Source organism: Lipotes vexillifer, unplaced genomic scaffold (genome assembly GCF_000442215.2).
Source record: "Lipotes vexillifer unplaced genomic scaffold, Lipotes_vexillifer_v1.1 scaffold591, whole genome shotgun sequence".
NCBI classification, from domain to species: Eukaryota; Metazoa; Chordata; class Mammalia; order Artiodactyla; family Lipotidae; genus Lipotes; species Lipotes vexillifer.
Window position 1 is genome coordinate 2,603,500 of NW_006791954.1, and position 27,191 is coordinate 2,630,690.

Below are 27,191 nucleotides of genomic sequence, written 5' to 3' on the forward strand. Positions count from 1 at the left end.
CGCCACGGGAGAGGCCACTACAGGGAGAGGCCCGCGTACCGCAAAAAAAAAAAAAAAAAAGAGAGAGATGGCCTTAGAAGGGATAAGCAAGCTTGGTCAGCCTTTGAAGAAGGAATAGACTTGGCAGCTTGAAGGCTGAAGCCTTGGAAACCCAGAATGGCAGGATTCTTGATTTCCTTCCACTTTTTTTAAAAGTCGGGGTAGGGGTGAGATGGCCACACTGGGCCAAAGAGCAGATACAGGCCATAAAGATCATTGTACTTTCCCCCTAAAGTGCTGGCTGGTCAACTGTAGAGGGTTCATAAACCCTTTGAGAATCTGATGAGAGGTCTGGGCCTCACCCCGGGGACAAAAACACATGTACACATGCACACAAATTTTACACCAGTTTTAAGGAGTTCAAAGATCCCTTCACATGCTTCCACAGAAAGGCCATGGGTCAGAGACTCCAGTTTAAGAATCTGTGCCCTAGAGGATGGTGATTTCCTTTTGTTGGAAAAGCCTAGGATTCACTGAGCCTAGAAATTGAATTCTCAGCCCAAGACTGGATGGTCATTCCAGGTCATGTCTGTGCTACTCCAGGGGAGCCATGGAAGAGCTTAAACAAATAGGAACCAGCAGGGAGGAGAGAAATTAATATGTAGCAATCATGGAGTAAGGGTATTTAATCTCTTTTAAGGCTTATGATAGGCGCCTGCTGGTTTTCCCCCTGATATCCCCTGACACCTACTGACAGGGTATTTGCAGCCACACAGGGACTCAGGGCCCTATGACAGGAGGAGCACTGAGAAGGGCCATGGTAGTCTTGAAGCCATAAACAGCAATAGGAAACCACTGGAGGCAGCGGCAAGCTGTGCGGCAAGCCCGTGGTTGGTGGCCATACTGCTTTTTGTTTATAGAATTTGCTGTTCTTTTTATGGCAGGTTTGGTAGGGGTTTCTTTTCCTTGTTGATGGAGATTAGCAGCACAAATCCGTTTATGGCAGAGTGTGCAAGCCCCCATAAACACTTCTGATTGTTGCTGATGGTGAGCGCTGTGCCTATTTCAGATTCCCTCAATACTCTGCTCATCCAGGCCAATAGCTTCTCCAACCAGATAACGGAGTCCAAATAGCCAACCTTCGTTTTTAAGAATCCTTCATCTGAGGGGTTCAAGGAGGTGGGGCAGGGTTGATGTTGAGGAAAACAGATGTTTGATCAAGCCTAGAAATATTTATGACGAGAACAAGCCACACATTATACTATTTTTGAGTGTAAGTCTTCTTAAAAGATTTTGTAGCAAGAAGCAAGCACTGATGTAAAGGGTTTGGGTTTTTTTTTAATGGCTTTTTATATTCTTATCCAAATCATCTTCACTTAACCATTCTGTGTAATCAACATCTTAGCTCTGCCACACACAGTGTATAGAATAGAGAGTTATGGAGTGGGGAGCCTATATAATTCTGATACCCTAACATTGTCACTTGTAGGTGTGCATCCCCACCTTGAAGGTAGAAACACTTCCGCATTGAGGATTTCAGGTCTCCTGGGACTGTCTCAGGCATTTTTCCAGTCAGTCCTTCCAAAAATCTGGGCAAAAAGAAGTCAAACTTTATTGAAAATGTTGATACCAGGAATTCAGTTCTCTCTGCCATCCCAAAACTAAAATCCAAGAATCAGCACCTTAATAAAAATGCAGTAAATTAGCACCTCTAGACAAGAGCAGAGTTCATTCAGAGCTGGGGTCTGCCTGGCTGAGCCAGTACTCTCTCCATTTTAATAGTTTAATAAAAATTAGCATAATTAACGAACATCTGTATGATGCAGAGTGGTGCAATTTGGCACTTGGAAACGAGGGCTTAAGCATGATTGCTGTGAGTTTAATGTTGTTTTCATTCTTTTTGGCGCTGCGCAGTGAAATAAACGTTTGGTGGTGATAGTTCTCCGCCGGATCTCATTTGCATTTTTCTCCCTTTGATTATGAGCAATTGTGGACTCCCCAGCAATTCATCAAAGGAGAAATTATTTTAACATACCTCATGGTGTTCAGACTGCGCTGGAGCAACGCATGGTGGGGTGGTGATAGGAGAAGAAAAGGCTAGAAGTTTTCCATTCATGCTTTAAACATCTCAGCCCTGTAGCCTTTTTCAGGTATCCAGCCAAGGGATGAAATCTGGAAGACAGTCAGATCCCAAGACCTGTAGGTGCTTTGATTAAGCTCCTAGGCTACCGCAGCAGGATGCATATGGTCTCTGAGACTGTGCCATCCTCCTTACACTTCTGCTTGCTCTTTTGTTCTGAAGGGCAGAGAGCTGATTGCATGCACCCCAGTTCCCACCGCTGTGGTGAGAAGGCCACATCTGCGGTCGGCAGGGTCAGTGCTCCCCTCGAGCAAGAGCGCACTGACTGGGAGCCGGCCTTTGCAGGTGTCCTGCTGTGCCTCATCTGCTTCCCGTTTGCACCCTCTTCAAGTTGGCAGAGAGCACCTTCCCAAGGCTCTGTCCCTACTCCTGGCCTTACGGCTGAAGGGGGATGCTGCCAAGTGGGCGTCAGAGTCGGAAGTCTTGAACGGTCCCTAGGGAGAGAATGCCGTAGCTGAGCCCCTCAGGTGACGAAGATGACAGCATGTGGCAGTAGAAGACCACACCTCACACGTGTGTAAGCAAAGCTGACTTTTATCAAAAGACTGTCAGACAACGTGGTGCCCACCCTCTGCCAGCGAGGTAGCAGAAGAGCTGAAGCGAGAGTTTTTAAGATAGAGTGTGTGCGTTTCCCCCGCACAGCAAGGCCCTGTCGACGTGGCCATTGCAGTGACATACTAATGCAAGGCAACCCTACAAGAAAACTTAAGGCAGAAACTGCCCTAACTTCAGTGTTGGGAAATGGACAGTAACATAACTCGTACCAAGAGGAGCTTTAAAATGTCCTGCCGTGGGAATTCCCTAGTGGTCCAGTGGTTAGGACTTGGCACTTCCACTGCCAGCCCTGGGTTCAATCCCAGGTCAGGGAACTAAGATCCTGCAAGCCTTGTGGCGCGGCCAAAAAATAATAATAATAAAACAATAAAATAAAATGTCCTGACAGGCATAGGCTGAGGAATTCTGGGTAATCTCCCATACAGCAGTGCAGACTGTAGGGGGAAGCTGGCCTCCCTCCTGGGGGAGGGGGGCAATGAGAAGGTGCTGTGGGAATGAGAAGGTGCTTAGGGGGAAGGGAGTGGACACATTCATTTATTTATGACAGATTTTTTAAAGGTAATTCCCTGTTCCTTTTAGGATAAGCTCAGTAGTCTCACTTCTTATGGCATCTGAGATGCTCTTCATGGTATTTAGGGAGCCATTTGGAGAAACTGTCTCCAAAGGCAATTGCTCTCTTCCTGCCACAACCATTTCAATCACCAGGAAATATCTTGGAGTTTGTTGTAACTAAATCTGCTCAACTGAGAGTATAAATCCCCACTGTTCCCTTCATTTCTTCGTAACCTCATTTAACAAAGTTTTTTGGGGGCCCATTCTGTGGCGAGCACCATGCTGACTGCTGGGAATACAAGAGCAAACAAAACCAACAAGGTCCCAGCTCCCACAGAACTTTCCACCCAGTGATTGGCAGTGAGACAAAGGCCGTCGGATACAAGGCAGCGTGATGATTCGTTTCCAGGGAGGCACAGGGCACAGGCGCTGTGGACCACAGAGCTGGGGCCCTCACTTAGAGAGTGGCGAGGAGAGGCTTCTGGAGAGGCCACAGAGACTCAGGAATTGAAATCTGAAGGCTGTTTAGGAGTCAGCCCTATGGAAGGGAGGAGGGAAGTAGAGGCTAAACAGGCAGAGGAAAGGCTCCAGGGTGAGAGACCCTGAGGCCCATGGGAGTAACAAAGACAAGTTCTGTTTTACTAAGGGTCGACTAGATTTAGGGGATAAATGACAGTGCTGGGCAGTGAGTGGAACTAGGTCATGCAGGGCTTTGTCCACCTTTTTAAGAAGTTGACAGTAGGCAGTAGGAACTCACTAAGGTTTCAAGCAGAGCCGTGATATTATCAACGTGCCTTTTAGAAAGATTCTGGCTGCAGAATGAGAAGTAGATTGGGGGAGAACAAGAATGAAGACACAGAAACCAATGTGGAGGTTGTTTCTGAAGGTCCTCAGGAGAGGTGACAGTGACATGACTCTAGGCTGTTGCCAGTGGGAATGGAGAGAACTGGATGGATTCCAGTAATATTTTGGATAGAGAATTAACAGAACTCAAGGACTGATTGGACGAGGAGGGTGAAATTGGGAATGACTCTTGGGTTTTTGGCTTGAGTAACTGAGGGCATAGCGGTACCACTCACTGAGACACAGAACACAGGTGGTCAAGATACTCTGTGAATGGGAATGGATACAGAGGCAAGATGATGGTTAAATTTAGGACACAGTGAGTTTGAGAAGCTTGATGGACTTGGACTTGGGTATTGGGATCCAACCCTTAGACCTGGGCTGGAGCTATGGTTGTGGGTCATTTATACAGGCATGGTGGCTAAACCACAGAGGTGTATGAGATTGCTCAAGGAAAGTGCATCAAGTCAGAAGAAGGCCAGGACAGAAACCCTGGAAAACCACATTAAAAGGAGGGATAGAGGAAGATGAGGAGAATGAAAAGAAGCAACCAGAGAGGGAGGTAGGATAGAAACCAGGAGAGTATAATTATAGAAATTAAGAGAAGAAAATGCCTCAAGAAAGGTCCATAGTGCCAGCAATGCTGAGAGATCAAGTAAATTAAGGATTGAAAAGTGCTCATAGAATTTGAGCAATAAGGAGGTTATAGGAAGCGTAAGTGGAATGATGGAGGCTGAAGCCTGATTAGAGTGGCTCGAAGAGTGGATAGAAAGCAAGAAGTTGGGGGAGTAAGTGAAATAAATTCTTTCAATAAATTTGTGAATTGGCAGCATAGACTAGTCGAAATGGGAAGCAGACATGCATTAGGGACTAAATAATTATTTTCAAAGATGAAAGAAACTTGAACACACTTCAGTGCTGACATAAGGAGCCATTTACACTAGAGGCAGAGGTCAGACTTCTCAGAACCTGGTCTCTAAGAAAGAAAGCAGAAGGGTTACAAGTGCACATTAGGTAAGTTCCTGTTTGGGTGGCTGAAGGTTGACAGATCTGATGGCTTCTCTTTTCTCTTTGAAGGTGGAAAAGAGGTCAGCTGCTGAGAGGAAGGGGAGAGGCAGAGTTAGAGGAGGGGAGATACACTAACAAAAAGAAACAAAAAGATAACCAGTTGACCCAGAATTTTAGTGTGTCAGCAACCTTGTTTTCTTACTTATTTTCCTAGAACTCAGCAGCCAGGTGGGCAAAAGGCAGACAGTTGGCTCCATTTGGTACCCAAATCCAGTTGAACTGGAATACGTACATTTTCCATGCATTCCTAAATTTCACTTCCTTCAAAAGAAGGAAAACATGTTCTAGTGCTTTCAGGAATAGTCTTATAATGTTCAACATCTGCTGTGCTTTTGAGAAGCTCTTCTGTATTCAAGGAGCTCCGTTCTCAACCCTGTGAGCTCCACTCTCAAACCCTTCTTTTAAACCCTCTCATTCCCTTTCTTGTTTGCCCCTCCCTGTGGCTCTTATGTCCTGCCTGTCATTATCGATGGACCTGTCAACCTCTGACCTCTTCCAGGGGAGCAATCTAATGTTTAGAGTACCTACTATGTATCAGGCACTTTGAATTGTTTTCAAGTCTGCGGCGTCACTTATATTCCCCACAACAGAGGGGTGATATTATCCCTACTCTTACACAGAAGAGGAAGTTAAAGCCAGGAGACCCTCCAGTCACATGGCTACTAAATGACCAAGTGGGGACGAGATCCCAGTCTGTCTGACTCCAAAGCCCACATTACTCTATGCTGTAAACTCCCAGGGAGCAAGCAGTGTTCTGATTCATCATCCATCTCATGGGAACTCAAACAACACTTTGCACATAGAAGGTGCTTGGTAAATATTATTGATTTGCACTATGACCTGACTCCCTGAACACTTCAGTGCTCTGGCATTTTAGGGTGTGCCCAACTTTCCCCAAAGGAGCCATTCCTCTCTGCTTTGGTAAAAGACATGCTCTTCAGGTTGAGCAATGGCACCAAATGTGCTAAATTTACAATGTAGACAGAAAGATGGCAAAAGAAAAGCAGTTTTTCTTCCTTCTAGATAACTTTTAAATTTAGTAATCCCATCAGGGGTGTTAATGAGTTGTACTGACAGTGTCAACAAAGAAACCACCCAACAGAATATCCCATGTGATCATTTAACAGATTAACAAAGATTAACAGAAGCATGACTAAATTCCAACTGAAAGCATCCTCTTGTCATTTTTCAGGAATATAACATGTATGGCTGGTGGGTTGGAGAACTGAACAGCCTCATTGGGATTGTTCCAAAGGAGTATCTCACCACCGCCTTTGAAGTGGAAGAAAGTTGAAGCCCAGGTATCAGAACTATTGACAATGAATTTGTTGGCCATGCCTTTGTTTCTTTGTGAAGAATGAGAGTTGCCAAAAGTGATGCTGGTAATTCACCACTGAAAGAAGATAAGGCTGTAATTGTTTTTCCTAAATCGGGTGACTGTGTCAGTCAGGATTAGGTTCAACTACATGTGACAGAAAACTCAAAATAACAGTGATTTAATTCACACAGAAATTTATTTTTCTCTTCTATAAAAATCTGGAGGTATGTAATCCAAGGTATCTAGGTCCCAGGTATATTCGTTTTGCCCCACTGTGTGTGGTCAACATTCCCCAGGTTATCTCATGGCCCAAGATGGATGCTCCAGTTCAAGCTATCATGTCTGTATCCTACCCAGCAGGAAAGATAAAATGACAGGAGAAAGAAAAAAAAAATGACAGAAGGGCACACCCTCTCCTTTTAAGGACATTTCACAGATGTTTTGCACACCACTTCTGCTTACATCCCATTGGCCAGAACTTGGACATACAGAGACACCAAGCTGCAAAGAAAGCTTTCTTCTAGGTAGAATCTGTGTCCAGCTTAAAAGTGGAGTGGGGCAGGGTCGGGCCGGGGGTGGAACTAATAAATTTAAAAGGGATAATGAATATTGGAGAATTAGGAATTTGTGCCACAAGGATGGGTCTCAGTTTCTTTACGCACAGCTCTCAAATCCAGAGCACCATTTCCCCCAAATGCCCATGTATTGCAATATGATTGGCAAACATTAGGAATCCAGTATGAGGATTCCTATGGAACATAATCAAATTAACTTTTAGGTAACAAAGAATATGGATTGCATTTTATCAGCAAGAACCACATCATACTTTAAAACAGCCGAGTGAGTGCTTTGGGTGGGGTAACAATAGGATTAGAATTAGGATGGTGATGGAGGACACCAAGGCTAGCATGATATCACTAGCTCCATCTTCTGGCCTGAAATGGAAGCAGCCTTTATTGATGGGGTGAAGGATGTTATGTGTGACAGTGATACAAACTGGCCTTGGAACCTTTCAGACCAGGGCCCACCCTAGTGTGCAGCAGCAGTTGAGTGGTTCATTTAGGAAAATACATAAGGAGAGATCTTACTCTCTGATGCCCCTGTACAATCACGAAGCACCAGCTCGGGCCTCTCGCTCAAGGTTTGACTTTATGATTTTCCGAACGAGGACTCCATTTCCAGGCCATGAATGCAGAAGGCTTGGAATTTTGTCAAATCTAAATAAATTCACCCTACTTCACTCTGTCATTTATTTCATGACAAACTTGTTTATCTCCTCATTCTCTTTGACCCAACGATTCCACATCTAGGAGTTTATCCTACAGCTACATTTGCACACATGCAAAATGATATACACACAAGGTTGTTTGCAAGAGCAAACCATTGGAAATGACCTAAATGTTCGATAGAGACCTCACCAAGTAACTGTAGTAATTCAGGGAATTGAATACCATGCCACATTAGGAGATATGTTGGTAAGTTTAAAAAAAAAAAAGCAGGGCTTCCCTGGTGGCGCAGTGGTTGAGAGTCCGCCTGCCGATGCAGGGGACACGGGTTCGTGCCCCGGTCCGGGAAGATCCCACGTGCCGCGGAGCGGCTGGGCCCGTAAGCCATGGCCGCTGAGCCTGCGCGTCCGGAGCCTGGGCTCCGCAAGGGGAGAGGCCACAACAGTGAGAGGCCCGCGTACCGCAAAAAAAAAAAAAAGCAGTGAAGGGTAGGTCTAATTCGCTCCATTTGTGTAAAGAGGGAGTCTCCAATTGCTTATATATGTATGAGTTACCGCTGGAAGGAGAAAGAAGAGGATAACACTGGTTGCCTCCAACGACAGAGAAACTGCGTGACTGTGACACGGGGTAGGAGGGAGACACTTTTTACTCTATGCCCTTTTATATCGTCTATATTTTGAATCATAAAAGCAAATTTGTGTAGTTTTCCTCCTTTAGGACACATATCCTTCTCTCTACCCCGCCTTCATGAAGAAACTGATGATCAGGCACTCCCACTCCCTGTACCATCCAGCCCAACAACATCATGGGCTCTTCCCTGTACAGAAGAGACCCAGGTCACTGACACCCACAGTGTAGTAACTGTAAACCACCAATGAGACAAGTGAGAAGAGGCATCTTCAGCAGACCTGTTACTAAACCTGCCTCATAGCTGAGCCCATCTCTAAACATCTCCACATACCCACGTCTGCCTTTTCCACAGGCTTGTCACAGAGAAGGTGAGAGAGAGAGAAACCTTTGGAGGAAGAAATTGCTGGTTGCTTTGGCTGGTTTGAAAAGCACGAATAAACCTCAGATTTGGTTCCTTGCCCTGTGTGATGGTGTTGTGTTTCTTTTTGTACTGGTATCAAAATGCTGGCTCTGGGCATTCTTATCGCCTCCAAACAAAGTGGGAAGGGAGGATTTCCCTGGCGGTCCATTGGTTAAGACTCCACGTTCCCAATGCAAGGGACGTGGGTTCAATCCCTCGGTCAGGAAACTAGATCCCACATGCCTCGCAGCCAAAAGCAAACAAAAACAAACAAAAACCACAAAGTGGGAAGGGAGAGCCTGAAAGAAAACAAAAGCCCAAACAAAGAAGAGGGCTTGCAATTGTCTTTCAGGGCAGGACCATCTCTGGAACCCAGGCTTGCCTGGTTTCTGGTCAGCTTCTCAGACTTCCTTTCACTGCCTACTTGTTATTTTTTTCTTTTGTGTTCACTCTGTCTGAAATGAGACAGGGCTAGAAGCGAGTCCTTGGAGTCAGCACATGGGAGAGTTCCCTTTTGGGCCTCAGTTAACAACCCCACTGTGTCCTGCAGGCTGAGGGAGTGCTGTGGGGAGGGCTTGTGTCTATACGACCCTGTTTCCTTTTCCTGTTGCCTGTGCCTAGCACTCGGGTTATCTGTGCCTTCAAGAGGCAGCAAAACATAATGGTTAAGAACATAAACTTTGGGACTTCCCTGGCGGTGGTCCAGTGGTTGAGACTTCGCCTTCCAATGCAGAGAGTGCGAGTTCCATCCCTGGTCAAGGAGCTGAGATCCCACATGCCTCGCAGCCAAAAAACAAAAAAACATAAAACAGAAGCAATATTGTAACAAATTCAATACAGACTTTGAAAATGGTCCACACCAAAAAAAAAAAAAAAAATCTTTAGAAAAGAAAAAAGGAACATAAACTTTGAGGGAATTCACTGGTGGTCCAATGGTTAGGACTCAGGCTTTCACTGCTGGGGCGAGTTTAATCCCTGGTCACCGGAACTAAGATTCCCCAAGCTGTGAGGCGCAGCCCAGGAAAAAAAAACCGTAAACTTTAGGACCAGACAACCTGGAAATAAGTCCCAGTTCCCTGTATACTACATATGTTCTCTAAGAGCAAGTTACTTCACCTCTTACACCACAATTTCCTCACCTTAGAAGGGGTATACGCCATCTCACCAGGTCATTAGGAGATTAAAGGAGTTAACGTGTAACGTACCTGGAACACCACCTGGCACATAGTAAGTAACTGCTCAGTAAGGTTTAGTTATATTATTGCCTGACTTTCTACACAAGAAATTTTGAGAGATGGGCAACTGAGCAGCTATAGAAATTTTATCTTCGAAGCTGCGTATTCTATTCAGAGCTGTCCTGGCTTGGCAGTAGCCTTCCTCACCTCTTAACAACAATATCATAGCCCTGCAGTAAGACACCATTTCATGTCACCAAAGAGAGAAACTGGGAGCAAACAGGGATGTTGTCAGTGGATTCCAAGTTTCTCCAAAGATCCTATGCCAGCTATTCATTTCATTTTTCTGACCCAGGAGTAAAACAAAAGAAAGCTTTGTTATATGTGATGGATAAAGAGTAACAAAAGGGGCTTCCCTGGTGGCGCAGTGGTTGAGAGTCCGCCTGTCGATGCAGGGGACACGGGTTCGTGCCCCGGTCCGGGAAGATCCTGCATGCCGCGGAGCGGCTGGGCCCGTGAGCCATGAACGCAGAGCCTGCGCGTCCGGAGCCTGTGCTCCGCAACGGGAGAGGCCACAACAGTGAGAGGCCCAAGTACCACAAAAAAAAAAAAAAAAGAGTAATAAAAGGGGACAATTTAAGTCTAGAAGGGGGAAAAAAAGAGATAAAAGGCACTACATAACTGTCCATAACGTCCCCTCCACTTTACACAGGGTGCCAAAGGAGAAGCAACCACTGGGTGGCAGCAGATGAGCAGATGAACCAAAGGGAACCAATTGCCTTCCGTTTTAGGAACCTTTGCACCAATCCCAGCCTACAGGTAAAGACAATGGGCATTGTTAAAGTGGTTAATGGAAGGAGCAAACAGAAACCCCTCTGTGCCCAACTGCCCCCTCCCTAGAGAACCCTCAGGGACCCAACTCTGGAAGGCTGGGTGGCTAACAGGAGAGAATGCCACTGTGCCACCACTCCATGACTAAGACACCAGAAAAGGGGAAACCAGAAGAGGAAGAGGGGGTATCTGGGGCCGGGTCAGAAGGGGAATGAAAAAGGAGCAAGGTTAGGTACTTTCTCCACTCGGCACAGTTCAACACTCTCTCAGTGGCATGGCCATTGGCTTCCGGTATTTAAAACAAAACCCCCTTAGTGCAATAGTCCTTTTTATACCTCCAGACCTGAGGAAACCAACAATTTGCCAAACTGCAAAGGTCTTTTGGCACCTCAGTCTACTGCACCACACTCACATTCTAGCTGTAAAACTTAGAGGAAAAAGTAGATTGGCCCTAAAAGATATAAACAAATGGACTAATTGGGAATCTGGTCCATAGCCATCTGGCTATTTCTGACCTTATAACATGCTGGAAAAGATAGTGCAAGTTCGAGACTATCTACAGACAAGGGCATTCTCTGTTAGGGGAAAGTTCTAAAGGAGACCTCTGGAAAGTAGTGGATTCCTACAGTCTGCCTGAAGCTAAACCTCACCCAGCAGACCTGCTCAATTCCACAGCCACCATCTTAGCCAACAGCCTCAGAAAGCAACTGGCTAATCAGATTACTGCTTCTCTGTTGGACTCCACTAACCAAATCCCCACCTTACTGCCTGTGACTAACTGGATAACTGGGGCATTAGACCACTTTACTAACCACATTATATGTAGGATGGCTTCTTAAAAGCCACTAATTACTCTAGCACATGAAACTGGAGAGGGTAAGAGGTGGGAGGCCCTTTTCCTCCCTTGATATTATGTAAAGGAGAGAAAATAAGAAAACTAAAATCCTATGTTTAAGAAGCAAATGCATATCTGCCCTTCACAGATATATCGTAATTTACATAGAACTTACTGACTTCCACTGGATAACCTGACCTGAGGTGGGTACAGTTTGGCCTGCCTCATCCAAGCTGATAATCTGAGAATACTAAATGCTCTGAAAGCAATCTTTCAGCTACATTTCATTAAAAATACATTTTTCCAGTGTGTTTCCTCTGTCATCCATATAGCAAAATAGCATAGACATTGTTTTACAATTACCTCAGTACTCAATTTTTCCACACAATGGTCTGTTATATCTCTTAGAAATCTGTATTTAATTCAAAACCAACGACATCTTTTCCCTCTGGTGAATAAAAATGGGAAAGAGAAGAGAATTCCTATTAAGTCTCATTCCCTAAACCCAGACATTTTGATTCTATTTAAAGAGGAGCCAACTAAATGTCCTCCCTCCTGTTAGATACTTTACCTAAACATAATATGTAAGCGATAGCCTAGATTTCAAGTTATCCTTAACTGTTTTAGCACTTTAGCTTGCTCAGTTGCACCACCTTATTTGTAATCAGTTAGTCTTTGCAAGTGGCAAAACAGAATCTGAAAGGTGGTGACTTGAACAAAAATCACACAAAATCTGCTGTTGAAGAGGAAATGAAATGAGGGACTCTTGAAAATCTCAGGCTGCCGCTCTGCTTATTGAATCATTTGAGTTCTGTTGCAGTGAGACACCTCCAGTGACACATTTCCAAAATCCACATTTCACACCAATCACTTACATCACAATAAAGCAGTGGTGTCGTGAAGCATGTGTCTGTGTTGGTGGGGGCTGCGGAGGGGGGGCAGTCCTGCCTTTATAAATCAGTCTGAAAAAGAGGGAGTTGAAGAGAAGCAAGAGAGGATTCCCTGGTGGCGCAGTGGTTGAGAGTCCACCTGCCGATGCAGGGGACACGGGTTCGTGCCCCAGTCGGGGAAGATCCCACATGCCGCGGAGCGGCTGGGCCTGTGAGCCATGGCCGCTGGGCCTGCGCGTCCGGAGCCTGCGCATCCGGAGCCTGTGCTCCGGCAACGGGAGAGGCCACAACAGTGAGAGGCCCGCGTACCGCAAAAAAAAAAAAAAAAAGGAAGAAAGGAAAAAAAGAATCCAACGTATGTTTGTATGTTCCTCCTTCTTCGTTTTTTCTTTTCTTTTGTTCCTTCTCATCTTGAGAACAAAACTCTTGCATGTCAGGGACAGAGGTGCTTTAACCTTTGGCCAAAAGGAAACTCTCCCTGCAGGTCTCTCCACCAGGAGGGACTCTGGAAGGATAAATCTTGAGTGGCACTGATTTGCTAATTCCCAGAGCACCAGCAAAATCTGTGGAGCTGACTTTAGAAAAAGCAGCTGTCTACATAGAGGATTAGCCCTGCTACACAGCCCAGTGACTCAAACTAATTTTCTAGTTCGTGGATTACCACAGTCCCTTGCTTCCCACTCCCTCCTGCCCAGCTATTTCATCTCCCATTAGAATTTACACAGATCGGGTAGGGAGCCTGAAACGTAAAACTAAAGAGATTTTTCTTCTTCAAGGGATCTGAATTATTCTCCCTATTTTCCTATCAAAAACTGTTCAGAAAATATGTTTTTCTTCTGGTTTTTTTTGTCTTTTTCTTTTCAGTTAGTATGAATTGATGACCACCCTTTTGCAACTCCTGAGATTCAATTAATGATATATTTTAAGATGCAGCCTATTTTGCACCAATATCTTTTCTAAATATGATGCCCCCGCCCCCCAAAAAACTATAGTATTAGAGGAAACTAAAATACAATTAATAGGCAACTATGTAGTTTATTTTCCAAATGGAGACACTTTTGAGAATGAAAGGGGGCATTATTAATAAGGATGTCATGACCATAGGTGTAAACCAGGATGAGTGGTCACCCTAAAAATAAGGCAAAATGGGCTGCCTAGTCACCAGGAGAGTGGGCAGTAGATAGAGACAGCCTGGTTCTCCTGGCTGATGCTTGGCAACATCCCTTCTAATGAAGTCCTCTCCCCTGCAGGCCTGGCTCCTAGGAAAACCCTGCCAACTAGGCTTTCTTTTCCTGATGCCCAGGCTGTTCCAAGAGACCTGGTGTCTCTGGCATCAAGCTGTTCGGGTGCTGGCTGGTCATCAGCAGCTGTGTGTGTTCAGTTCCCTCATGGGGCCCATCACCACCCGCCACCTGGCAGAGTGCCACTGAGGGAAGCGTTTCTGTGGCATTGGGCAATAGTATGCCACTTCCCTCCCTCCTGCCATGGGAGTTAGCTCCAAGAGGCTTCTACTGCTGGTCCTCAAAGAAGGCATCTGGGTCCACTGTAGACACTCTTAGCCTGATGGTGAGCAGCTGGGCACCTTTTATGCCCCACATGGGATCATGAAACAGAAAACAGGATACAAAACCTCCCTTTTAACTACAGTCAGGCACTGGCATTGCTCTGCCCTGAATCACCAAGGTGGCACATGCACACCACCTACATTTATTGGATGCCTCCCACGGTGGGCACCCTGCTAAGCCTGTCATTAATATATTCCACCTCCAGGAAAGCACCTGCCATCTGGAAATTTGCGACCAAAGCAGTGCATTGGAGGTTTTTTGGGGGGGGAGGGGGGATTTAGAGCTTATTGCCTCATTCTATTAGTACAGGGCTTCTCAACCTGGCACTATTGACATCTGGGGCCAGGTAGTTATATGTTCTTGGGGCACTGTAGGATGTGCAGCATCTGGCCTCTACCCACTAGAGGCCAGTACTACTCCCCTCAAATCCCCCACCCATTCTGACAACCCAAAATGTCTCTAGACATTGTCGAATATGCCCTGGGAACAAAACCACCCCTGGTGAAGAACCATTGTCTCAGGGCATTTGGGTGTGCTTAGGGCCAAGTACAGAGAAACTGCCCTGCCTTCTAGAAGTCTGGGCTTTAGCTACTGGATTACAGTGACAGAGAGAGGCTTATGAAGTTGGGAAGAAAGAGCATATAAATGTCATGAATTCCTCAGGGTTTAAGAACCAGGAAGCCAGCCCCCACGCTCCACAGGAATCTGAGATTTGCTCGCCTGCATTGCTGCAGATTTGCACTACAAGAATGATGTTTTCAAATGAATAAACCAGTGCTTGCCGATTTAGAGAGCTGCATCACAGTGAGTCCCTGTGGTAACTATCCTTTTTCCTGTTTCTGTAGCAGACATCTAAAAGGGGAGCCCTGAAAGTCTTGATCAGGACTGAGTTTAACTCCGTGTACTACTTTGGAGCAAGAAACCCAGATTCATAGAAACAGCAGAAGCAGCTGCGGTACAAGGGCCCCCGCACTGGTTCCCTGCGCTTTGTGCGGGACTCGTGCGGTGCCAGCTGCAGGTCGCGGCAGAAGTTGGGAGTCAGGACAGTCATCTCGCGGCTGTGATTTTCCTGGTCCTTCGTGTTAGCTTAGGGGAAAGTTCTCTCATACAAAATGATTCCCAGGGGCTTCCCTGGGGCGCAGTGGTTTAGAGTCCGCCTGCCGATGCAGGGGACACGGGTTCGTGCCTCGGTCCGGGAAGATCCCACGTGTCGCGGAGCGGCTGGGCCCGTGAGCCATGGCCGCTGAGCCTGTGCGTCCGGAGCCTGTGCTCCGCAACGGGAGAGGCCACAACAGTGATAGGCCGGCGTACAACAACAACAAAAAAAAAAATCAAAAAAATAAAAGACAACCAAAACCCACTGCCAAGAGGTTGAGGGGTCCAGCACCTTTGTTGTCTTTGCCTGCAGAAGCCAGACAGGAGGGCCTTCACTGGCCCTGCTGCCAGCCAGAGCCTAACCATGCTGCCTCCCATGGGCCCTGAATCTGAGGCACCTGGAAGGGTTATTAGCAGGATTGGAACTCATCCCTCTGCTGGGACTAGACCATAATTACAGTAATTTTCTAACAGAGCTCGGCAGTAGGACTGTTTAATCAGCATCTGACTCCCTTGTGCCCCCAGCCCTCATCACTCAAGGAGAGGAGTGGGATGGCTCTTAAAGAGACAGTGCCGGCCTTTCAGCACTGCTAACAGATGTGCCCTAATTGGTAGAATATATCTAAGTCTCATAGCTTATAGGAGGCAGGTTGCATTGCCTCCAACAAACCAACACAGGCTCTCACTATCCTGGGCCTTCTGCTAGAGGGCTTCGGGTCAGGCTGCTGGTGGGCCTGGCTTCCCACACCAACAAGGCCACCAGGGGAAGGGACACACAAAGAGCTAGTATACCACCACAATAAGGAGTCTGCACACAGCAATGAAGACACAACGCAGCCAAAAATAAATAAATAAATAAATTTATTTTAAAAAAAAAGATGCACATGAAACTTATTATGTTCACACAAGAAAACCCATCTCCTTCTACACACACACACACACACACACACACACACTTCCACCAAACAAAAGGAAACCCATGAGATTGGGATCACTTATCCTGGGTAACAGGAGATGACTAGACTTGGACCACGAAACTAGCTGTCAGAAGAAAGGTGACTAGGGAATTCCCTGGCAGTCCAGTGGTTAGGACTCTGTGCTTCCACTGCAAGGGGCACAGGTTCAATCCCTGGTCAGAGAACTAAGATCCCACATGACACATGGCACAGCCAAAAAAAAAAAAAAAAAAAAAGATTAGGTAACTATAAGTCAGGCACAGAACCTACTTCAAACCCAAATTCTAACCAAAAATACTTCCATTCTACAAAACAACTCAGTAGGCCACTCCCCCTAGTAGTTCCCTATCTTCCCTACAGAGGTCATCGGTGACAGCCCTTAGTACACACAGGGACAGAGCAAAATGGGAGACAGGCAGATGGCACTGCCTAGATGAAGAGGAAAATCCATCTTTGCTGTTTTTCTGGTAATTCCAGGCCCATAGAAAAACTCTTCCCCTCTCAGGACATCTCCTTCCATGGTCTACACTCAACTCTGCACAAGACAGTGCAGGGATGGTGCCTGGCCTTAGATTAACTGAGGTGCTGTTGTATGCACTGCTGATAATGGATCATTAAAAAAGCCAAGAGGGCTTCCCTGGTGGCGCAGTGGTTGAGAGTCCACCTGCCGATGTAGGGGACACGGGTTCGTGCCCCAGTCCGGGAAGATCCCACATGCCGCGGAGTGGCTGGGCCCATGAGCCATGGCTGCTGAGCCTGCACGTCCGGAGCCTGTGCTCCGCAACAGGAGAGGCCACAACAGTGAGAGGCCCGCGTACAACAACAAAAACAACAACAAAAAAAAAGCCAAGAGTCAGAAAAATTGCATCCGTGTCTTTGAGCAGCTCCTGCTGTCCCAGCAGCCTACCCTGCTGGCAGAATTAGCTGCTGAGCACCAACTCCAGGAAGAAAAGGAGTGAACAGAAGAAGGCCAACCCAGCTTGCTGTTTTTTGGCTGAGTAGGGAATTGACACAGACCACCTCCGGCTCCTGTCTGGAAGTTTTGAAATCAGAGAGCTTCAAGCACAGCTGGGTTCACAGCTGCACCATTTGGAGCATTGGACTCATTAATATTCATGAGTCATCCCCACCAATCGGCAGAGCGGATGCCATTAGCTTAGCATCTGTCGGGTTTTTGTGAGGTTTGTGTATGGAGTTTTTTCCCCTTTTAAATGAACTTCTTTTGACATTTTGGATTTGCCTCTGTAGGTTTTCTATCCTCGCCTTGCTCTGCTGCATCATATAAAGGAGAGACCCAGGGGAGGCGGGCAGGAAAGAGAAATGAGTCCCAGCAAGGGCTCCACATCTGCCTGTTGACAAACTTTATTTCTCTTTCAGCACCTGGCACCTCAGACAGGCTGCGAGGACGGAAGCAGCATCAGGTAAATTATACCTAACAAGGTTCGTGCCCATAACTGTGAGAGGAGCTGGATCCTGACTCTTTGGAAGGCAATTCTTCCTCCAGTGGTGAACTTGAGCTGCACACACAATACAGGAGAGCTGCCGTGCACGGTTCTGAACCATTATTTCCATGTTGATAAATTCATGATTTACGAAAGTAACTACTGCCAGCCCTCACTCCCTCCTCCACTGCTACAGCTTGTTAGACACCAACTGCAACAACAGTCTTAAATACTTGAATTTTATTTCAAGCCAAAACCCCTCAACTCTGAACTAAATGCCATGACAGTCCCACAGCATAGGCTGGTAGTAAAAGAGCCTAGAGACAGGGTACGATGGCCAGAGGAGGGAGAAGCGGGCAAGAAGGGGAAGACCCACACACACAAACCCAAGGGCAGGGCAGGGCAGAATGCCAGTGGCACTCATCTCCTACCAGCTCTGGCTCTCAGAGGAGAGAATTACGGCAGCAGGGGGGCAGAATGCCTCATTGTCTGAAGGAAGGCATGTTGTTCCTCATCTCCATCCCCAGAGCCCTCTCTCCAGGCAGAAACAAAGCCCCTGCACGCCACTGGATTGAACATACGGCAACACAGCAGAGGGACACGTGGTGGCTGAAGCCTGGGGGCAGGGAGCTGTTACTAAGGGAGAAGAAAAGGATTCAAAAAAGAAAGGAGCCCATGCTTACCCTGCAGAGAAGACAGACGCGTCTCCGCTTTATAACCAGAGAGACGGTGACAGCCCAGGGCATCCTTTCCAAAACAAAGCCCCTGAACCGGTCCCTTTCCTATGGCTGTGACCAAACCCTTCTCTTTCGTGGATGGCCATGAGCTATTTCATGGGTCTTGGCCCCATAAAGCCAGGCCGAGGTCCTGGGATGCGCAGGAAACCCCAGTGACAGGAGTCACAGCACCGTTCCATTCAGTGGTATTAGTGGAGGAAAAGCAAGGAGGTGGGAGAACATTCACCTCCCTGTCCATGCAAGGAGGTAGGCAAGAGGCCAGCCTCCCAGAAACTAAGTGCTCCAGGGGCTGCAGCAAAAATAGAGCCAGTGGGAATACAATGACACAAGCATTTCTGTTGAACAATGTTCAATATGGCAGCTTAAAATCTGCCACCTACTGGTCCCCAAAACCAGTCACCTGAGACAGTGCTCATAGGCCTGTTAACAAACATCTAAAGAAATTCAGCTCCCAGGAGAGTAAATAAGGGGTTTGGTTCAGAACCAACAACCCCTGCGCCTTGTGCTTAACTTATAAACATCCATCCGCACAGTGTCTATTTCTATGGAAGAAGCTTGACGAGTTGTCACCGACCTCCACGCAACCAACGCGAGCAGAGGCCACGGTAAGACATGAAGCAGCCCAGCCTCCCCACCACTGGCCTGGGCCCAGCCCCACCCGAGCAAGTCTCCCAGCCCACATCTCCTTCATCCGCCTCAGAGCAGAACCCAGAGCTCCAAGCAGAGCTCACTTTTCCAAAACTGTTTCCAACTGACCAGGATCCAAATGCACTGCACGGTCCCCTCCCATGGCCCTCCTCACAGGCTGAGGAGCAGAGATTCCCTCATCAGGTCTTGCAAAACCACAGCATGACGGAAAGGAGGGAGGTGGGAGAGGGGGGCTCTCCAAGGAAGGAGCCTCAGAGTCAACAACAGGAGCCCACACCTCGATACTGTCCTTTTCTTCCCCGGGAGATGGTGAGAGAGAGCTCCTCCTGCCTGATCTTGGGAGAAAGCAGCAACTGGAAAAGAGAGGGAAAGGGAAATGAAGGGCATGAACAGGTAAACAAAAATGAATGGACAACAACAGGAGGTCTATCCATACAAAGAAATATTATTCAGCCGTAGAAAGGAATTAAGTGCTGATACACACTACAACACAGACACACCATGAAAATGTACTAAATGAAAGACGTCAGTCACAAAAGACCACATACCGTATGACTGACTCCGTTCCTGTGAAATGTCCAGAATATGCAAATCCATAGACAAGTAAAGTAAACATTGGTTGCCAAGGGCTGGGGGTTGGGGAAAATGGGGAGTCACAGCTAATGGGCACAAGGTTTCTTTGGGGGTGATGAAAACATTCTAGAATTGACTGTGGTGATAGCTGAACAACTTCGTGAATAAACTAAAACTACTGAATTGTACACTAAAAGGGTGAACTTTATGTATGTAAATATATCTCAATAAAGTTGTTATTTAAAGAAAATGAGGGGGGACTTCCCTGCTGGTCCAGTGGTTAAGAATCCACCTGCCAATGCAGGGGACATGGGTTCGAGCCCTGGTCCGGGAAGATCCCTCATGCCATGGAGCAACTAAGCCAGTGCACCACAACTACTGAGCCCGCGTGCCACAACTACTGAAGCCCACGCACCTAGAGCCCGTGCTCTGCAACAAGAGAAGCCACCGCAATGAGAAGCCAGCACACCACAACAAAGAGTAGCCCCCACTCGCTGCAACTAGAGAAAGCCCGCGCACAGCAATTAAGGCCCAACGCAGCCAAAGATAAAAATTAAATAATAAAAATAAATTAATTTTTAAAAAAAGAAAGAAAGAAAGAAAATGGGGGACTGCCCTGGTGGCGCAGTGGTTAAAAATCCACCTGCCAATGCAGGGGACACGGGTTCGAGCCCTGGTCCGGGAAGATTCCACATGCTGCGGAGCAACCAAGCCCGTGCACCATAACTACTGAGTCTGCGCTCTACAGCCCACAAGCCACAACTACTGAGCCCGCATGCCACAACTACTGAAGTCCATGCGCCTAGAGCCCATGCTCCGCAACAAGAGAAGCCACCGCAATAAGAAGTCAGCACACCGCAACAAAGAGTAGTCCCCGCTCACCGCAACTAGAGAAAGCCCGCGCACAGCAACGAAGACCCAACGCAGCCAAAAATAAATAAATTTAATAGATTAAAAAGAGAGAGATCTAATGCTATTAAAAAATTAATTAATTAAAAAAATAACAATGCACTTTATTAAAAAAAAAGTAAAAGAAAACGGGGGTTGGGGGAGAGGATAAAGAACAAAACAAATAAGAAAGCCTTCTCTTCTTTCTCCTCAGCTTCCAATAGGAAAGCACGCTCCCCAGGGATGAGTCAGTAAAGACACAAGACCTTTGTGCATAGAATGAAAGAACCATGCACAAGGAGGCCGAGGCCCTTCTGAAAGGCCACTGACGCTGTGACCTTACTGCTTTCTCTACCAATGGACACCTCACTGGCCCAGGTTACAATAATCCTAGCCACTGGTGTCTCAAAATAGAGCACTTCAGTTACCTCTTAGGCTGGTCTCCTTCAGCCAGGTGAGAAGAGCCCCGCCTCTCTTCCTGGGCCCAGCCACAGTTTGACATAGCATAGCGAAGAATGGCATCGGAAACGGACATGGGGCTTCGGCCCTGGACACAGGCTTCTATCTCAGGCACCGAGAGCTGGCTTTGTAGGAAGAGGTGTAACTGGCTGTCTGACAGGAGGACCACACTCTGCAGGACCCTGGGGCAAACACAGGTAGGGCAACACAGAGCATCACCCCGAGCAGTGGCTCTCCCCAGCCCCATCCTCTGAAGGCCTTGTGGCTTGAGTGAGAACTGAAGGCACAAGGGTGCAAGAAAGGCATCTGACACAAATGTGCCTGTATGTTCACAGGGGCCATCCTGCCCGGCACACACACCTCACCCCCTGGCCCCTCCCCAGGAGGCAAGTGCTAGCCCGCCAAGTCCACTCACTTTTCGAGAAAGTGCTGCAGACCTTGTCGTCGCTTCTCAATGAATTCATCTGAGCTGCCAAAGAAGGTTGACTTCCCAGGAAGTTCAGGTACAGGCCTGTGGGATCACATAATGTAACACGCCCAAGATAAGTAACATCCAAGACAGTCATTCCAGTCCCTGATCAAGGAAATCCCCTAAAAAGAGGTGCAAATCAATACAAACAGCATTTAATAAGGTGGCAGGGGAAGGAGACTAACACTGACTGGACTGCATGAGTGTGTCAGGCACTGTAAATGTTTTAATTTAACCTTACTTCGTTTAATACTCCCCAAAACCCCATAAGATATTAGTGTCCCCATTTTAGTGGTAAGGAAATAGAAACAGAGAAGTTAAGTAAATTTCCCAGTGTCACACAGCTAGTAAGTAAGCAGCAGAGTTGGTATTTGAACCAAGTCTATGACTTAAAAATTCCATGCTGCTAGATTACACTGTTTACAAAACCCATTCCCACCATGAACTATTACTGAAAAAGGAAGAAACTTGGACACAGAGACACGGAGAATGCTGGGTCCTTCTGCGTAAATTAAGACTACCTTCTCCAGCCCTGGAAGGTCACATGCTTGGAATTTTCTGAAAGTAGTCGAGTTGAAGCAAATCATCCACAAACTCTTCAAGCCTCCCTAGCCTCTCCTGTGAAGCATGGCACATGCTTTAAAAATGGCAGGCCAAAAAATAAAAAATTTTAAAAAAAAATTAAAAAAAAAATGGCAGGCCAGGGCTTCCCTGGTAGCGCAGTGGTTGAGAGTCCGCCTGCCAATGCAGGGGACATGGGTTCGTTCCCTGGTCCGGGAACATCCCACATGCCGCGGAGCGGCTGGGCCCGTGAGCCGTGGCCGCTGAGCCTGCGCTTCCCGAGCCTGTGCTCCGCAACGGGAGAGGTCACAACAGTGAGAGTCCCAGGCCAGACTAGAGGATGCAGGGTCTGTTCAGAGGAATTTCCAACTGGCTAATTAGGGCCTGACCCATGACAATGGCCTCATCAGTCCCACACGTTAACTAACTGGCTATGTCATCAACTGGGTCACCAGAGCATTCAGTGGCCACACTGTGGTGGAATCACTGTCCTAAACTGTCTCAAGTTTTAGGACTTATTTGAAGTATGCAGGTGAGGAGTGAACACTACTGCTTTTCCTAAGGCTCTCAGTCTGTTATAACTCTGGATAGAGGTCTCTACACAAAAAAGAAAAAAAAAATCACGACTTTTATATATCAAATGGACGGGAACACCACCTGTCAAATTATTCCAGATGCTAAAAAGCTTCTCATAACCAGTGAAGCACACTTAAAAAGCCAGCAGTACCTTTCTTTAGCCCTAGACTATTTAGCCCTATGCATGTTAAAAAAGAAAAATATTTTTTAGATTTATTTGGCTTTGTTAGGTCAAAATTTTAGAAATAAGAATGCTGTCTTACTTTTTTCACTGACTTGAAAACATAATTTAAGAATACATTTCTCAATGTCCTCAGTACCTGGCAAGTTGCCAAGCTTTTTCATTGTAAATTCCAATTGCCAAGTAAGCACCTAAAAAGCCAGTCTCAGACCCAAGAAGAAAACAAGAGCAAACTCACACTAAACCAGCGTTTCTCTGTAGCTGCTTCCTTAGCCACACAAACTCTCGGTAGCGGCGACGCACACAGGATGTCTTAGCAGTAAAAGCCTTGCTGTTGGTCTACAGGAGGCAGCACATGAAAAGGCTTTAGTGGAAAAAGCCCAAGTTCACATGAACTCCCCATCGCCACTCTCACTAAGAACCCAAGCCACCAGGCCACAGTCCTGATCGAGGGCTCCAAGCAGAGCAAGATGCCACCAGGCAGCCTGAAAACAACTCTCAGGCAAACCCCAGGCTCTCTTTCCTCTCCTCCCTCCTTTACTTCTGTCAAAAAAATCCATAAACAGATTCTGCCTCAAGACTGGCCCTCAGCCCTGGAGGGTGCTGACCCCAATATCAAAATTGGATGCACTTACATGAAGGAATATCTTATAATCCACGTAAGAATTCCAGGAGCCCTCATTCTGCACGCGGGGGTCCTGAACACGCACAGTGATCACCTCCTGGAGGGAAGAAATGCTCCTTCAGCTTCAACACAGCCACACAGTAAGGCGGCCTCGACACAAAGGTTGCCAGCTTTTTCCACTCAACACCAACTTTCATTCATTTGTTCATTTATTCATTCAATTCGGCAAATATTTATTGACCACCCTGTATGTGGCAGGCACTGTGCTAAGGCACTAGGGCAGAACAAGAATAAGAGACAAAAATCCTTGCCCTTATGAAGCTTACATTCTAGTACATTCCAACGAATGGAAAAGTTAGTGAAAATGGAACCTCATTTCCCAGTAATGCCTTTACTACTGATTTCCCTCTCCTGGCTTGACCATGAGCTCATCAGAACCACCAAGGTAGGCCAGGGCCTACCACCAAGGTATTAGTGTCAAAAGAACACCACCAAGCAATATCTGAATCTCCCAAATCCCTTCAAACATTTACCCACCTGTTCCCCAGAGACCACATGCTTACCTCCTGCTCTTGGTTCTCCAACATTCTACACCAAAAGCCCATTGGAAGAAAACATCTGATGAGGGACAGAAGACACAGGATCAATCACTGTTAGTATGCGTCTACTCTTCTCTCTCTTGGCCAGGGCAAAACCCTGAAATTTTTTTTTTTTTTTTTGCAGTACGCGGGCCTCTCACTGTTGTCGCCTCTCCCGTTGCGGAGCAACACAAGCTAAAAGCCCTGGAGGATTTGCCTTCCTTCTCAGACCATGGCGGGGACCCTGAACCAGGCCACCTCTAGCCAAAACATGTTCAGGTCTACACACTGTCGCCTCAGGCAGCCAGAACAGGCAGGCTGAGTCATAAAACCTTTCTGCCTGAGAACTGCAGGCACAGCAGTGTCTGTGGGCACACACAGCACAGCTCTCTAAGTGAACCTAACATTGCCCCCTCCCGGCTGTTTAGAGACAACCAAAACCCCACAAACGCCTTTGCTCCTAAGTCTCTCTTTGTCTTGCTAAGCATAGTCACCGCCCCAGAGACAGATCTCAGAGTTGGAGAGTTCCGGGGGCACCTGAGTGGGCTGCCCAGTTGTGACCTTCCCTTATCTAATCCCATGTCCAGAACCCAAGTCAATGGTTCTGATCATTTCCTCTCTCGACATGCGGTTTATACCACTGCCCAAGCACCCCACAGCTGCATAGGTCGACTCAGGATGTTTTCCACTCCTTTGCAAAGATTCATTGAAGCCTAAGCCACTGATTTCCCCCAGTGTGGCAGTTTACATGTGCAGCAACATCGCCCACTCCAACAAGGGGACCATGAAGGCTGCAGCACAGGGTTACTCAAGTCCAAAGGGGCCCATGATGTCACCTTCTGTTAAAATACAGCACTGATCTTTTTACTCCTAGAACCACTCCAACAGCATCCACTCTGGCTGCCGCCTCCACCCCATTCTCCTCTCTTAAGAGTGGAACAATAAGGTTTAATTTCCCTTTCCAATATACCTTGAAATGAAAACTGACTTCAGCCAATATGTACTGCCAACAAATGATCCAGGCTGGCTCCTGGGAAAACAAGACTATCTCTGAGCTCTCCCTCTCCTCTCCCCATGCCCATTTACACACCCACTCATTTTTACAGTCCCACAATTAATTTTAAACACATTCTCTTATCAGTTCTGCCTTACCGTTAGAAGAGTGTGTAATGAGTTTCCTTAGGTTATGCTAACACGGCTAACATTTCAAGAGAAGGGGAACTCATTTACACCATAAAATTAGCAGAGCACACAGCTTTTCCAATCTTTTTCAGTATACCAGAAGGTCTCTTCACACACAGACCTGCACGCAGAGATGAAGCTGCATGATATATGACAAAATTGGGCTACACAGTCGAGTAAACTGGAAATTCTGTGGTTGCAATGCCATCTTCAACAGTATTCTTGCTGACATTCTGATTTTTCAGCTGATGCAGTCACCACTGCAAAGGGGTCCTGAACTGAAAGGCAGGAAATCCCAATTCCGTAACAACTGATGTATAACATCCTGGATGTAAGCAAATGGCTGTGATCAAAAAGAGCAGGCCAACTCACTGTGAACAATTAACCTCCTAAGATTTAAACAAAAAAATTTTTTCTCTTCTCTTTTCAGGCATTTGGTAAATTGCCAGCACAGGAGCAGAGTTAAATACACTGAAGTGTCTTTCCACACTTTAAAAGTAATGATAGGAGAGATGATGACAAGGAAATCCACACCTCAGTAGAGCTCACACATCTCCAGTGCCCTGAAAGGTTTGCCAAATTCAGAACCATAATTTAGTAACTAAATGGTCATCATTCTCAGGCTCAAGAAGAGTCTGCCTATGGCTCCGAGAGCAAGCTCCTCTCCTTTAGGGCTTATACCACTTAGAAACAAATAGCTATAAACTGGCTTTAAAAAAAGCCTAGGACCCCCCCGCAAGACGCTATATACTTAAAACTAAGTTCAAAGGGCACTAAAAAAGTTTCAGTTGTAACTTTCCTTAAAAACAATGGAACAAACACAAAAACCTATACTTCAAGTAATAATTTCTAGCAACTACTATTCTCCCAGCTCCCTCCCTGTAGGTGCCACTCCTCAGGAGGAAATGAAGCTCATTTCTGCCCTTGGAGGGGAAGGAGGAAGTCCTTAATTTTAGCAGTATGATCTGGGAGATACATCCATGTGTCATCCAACTAAGGATAGAGTCAGTGATCCTCTCAGCTACTTATGCAACTCACTCAGCCCTAGCTACATTTCCTGGGCCCTTTCAATCACATGTGAAGTTTCCTTTACTTTCTCCACCTGTACCAGCACCAGTAGCTCCGGGTAAAATCCAGCTGTTTGCTGTTTACAAAGTAGAGTCCTTGTAAAGCTTTCCTATGTCTAAACAGTTCAAGGCTTTAGCTCCACCATTTTCACTCCCATTTAAACTAATTAAAGAGACATGTTAAAAAAACAAATCAGGTGATAACTTTTATAATGAGCCACCGAGACTCCCATCCTTTCTTACTCATTCTTCAGCCCTTTGGTGCCAGATGGCAACTCAAAAAGCTCTCCTTCCGAAACGCCCACAGGTGGTACAAGCAGCTCCCCTGTCTGACCAAGCTCTGCCTATTCTCAGCTATTCTTTGCTCCATTCTTTTGTTCATGTGTAACTTGCCAGTCTTTCCACTTGCAGGTTAAGTAACAAAGGCAACCACAATCTAGCACAAGAGCCTTCTGTGTCCCCGTAAAATACCTGCCGTTACTCCTAGTCCTAGCGTTTGGGTAAATGTAGCCAAACTCTTACTCCGGCCACACACACATACACACACACACCCCGTACTCCTAACGAACTAGGAGCAAAAAGGCCACGTGGTCCTAATTCCCCTTTGCCTACTAAGCTTGGGGAGTGGGAAGGAAAGATGCTTTATACTTTAAAAATAAATGGAAAAGCCGGGTTTCCTTCCTTGGATCCCAAGTAAGCACCCGCCTTCATCCCGGGAGGTGAGACTGCTCGTTCCCTAGGATGGCCAGCGAGGTGGCCACCCTAAGCGCCACTGCTGACGCTCAAGCCCGCAGCTTGAGCGTAGCGCCCACGCCCCCACTCCCCGCGGCCCCGCCCACGCCCCCTCACCTGAGAGCAGCACCCACTCCCCACAGCGACTCCGCCACTACCCCACCATACAGTAAGACTCTAGGCTTCTCCTTCCGGGTGAGCGGTCGGCGCCCCGGTGCACGACGGGAGAAGGTCGCCGGCACGCCAATCCCGGGTGCCCAGGACGCCCGGCCCCCGCAGGCCAGGGCTCTTGGTGGCAGCCGCGTTCCCGGGGCGGAGCGCTCGACCCCGCCCAGGCCCTGGTTGGAGTCTGGATTCCGCTCTCACTTGGGACGCTGCTCGATGGATGCGGGCAAGGGAGAAGAAGGGGCTCTGA

The 27,191-nt window shown here is 47.0% G+C and overlaps 2 protein-coding genes across 2 annotated transcripts in view; one reads left to right on the forward strand and one right to left on the reverse strand.

Annotated features, from left to right (window-relative positions):
- The window catches only part of SKAP1 (src kinase associated phosphoprotein 1), a 242,398-nt gene extending 233,624 nt beyond the window's left edge, over nucleotides 1-8,774 (forward strand). Inside the window, exons 11-12 of the mRNA XM_007465111.1 lie at nucleotides 6,330-6,438; nucleotides 8,399-8,774. Of these exons, the coding sequence (XP_007465173.1) occupies nucleotides 6,330-6,431 (102 nt within the window). The 3' untranslated portion in view covers nucleotides 6,432-6,438; nucleotides 8,399-8,774. The remainder of the gene's footprint in view (nucleotides 1-6,329; nucleotides 6,439-8,398) is intronic.
- Nucleotides 8,775-17,725: 8,951 nt separating this feature from the next.
- SNX11 (sorting nexin 11) lies at nucleotides 17,726-26,976 on the reverse strand. The gene is made up of 7 exons (XM_007465112.1): nucleotides 26,894-26,976; nucleotides 23,781-23,835; nucleotides 23,228-23,314; nucleotides 22,831-22,931; nucleotides 21,221-21,316; nucleotides 20,775-20,987; nucleotides 17,726-19,238 (listed from the first exon to the last, which is right to left on the reverse strand). Exons 2-7 carry the CDS (start codon nucleotides 23,820-23,822, stop codon nucleotides 18,965-18,967), a joined length of 813 nt encoding a protein of 270 aa, XP_007465174.1. The 5' UTR covers nucleotides 23,823-23,835; nucleotides 26,894-26,976; the 3' UTR covers nucleotides 17,726-18,964.
- Between the last annotated feature and the right edge of the window lie 215 nt (nucleotides 26,977-27,191).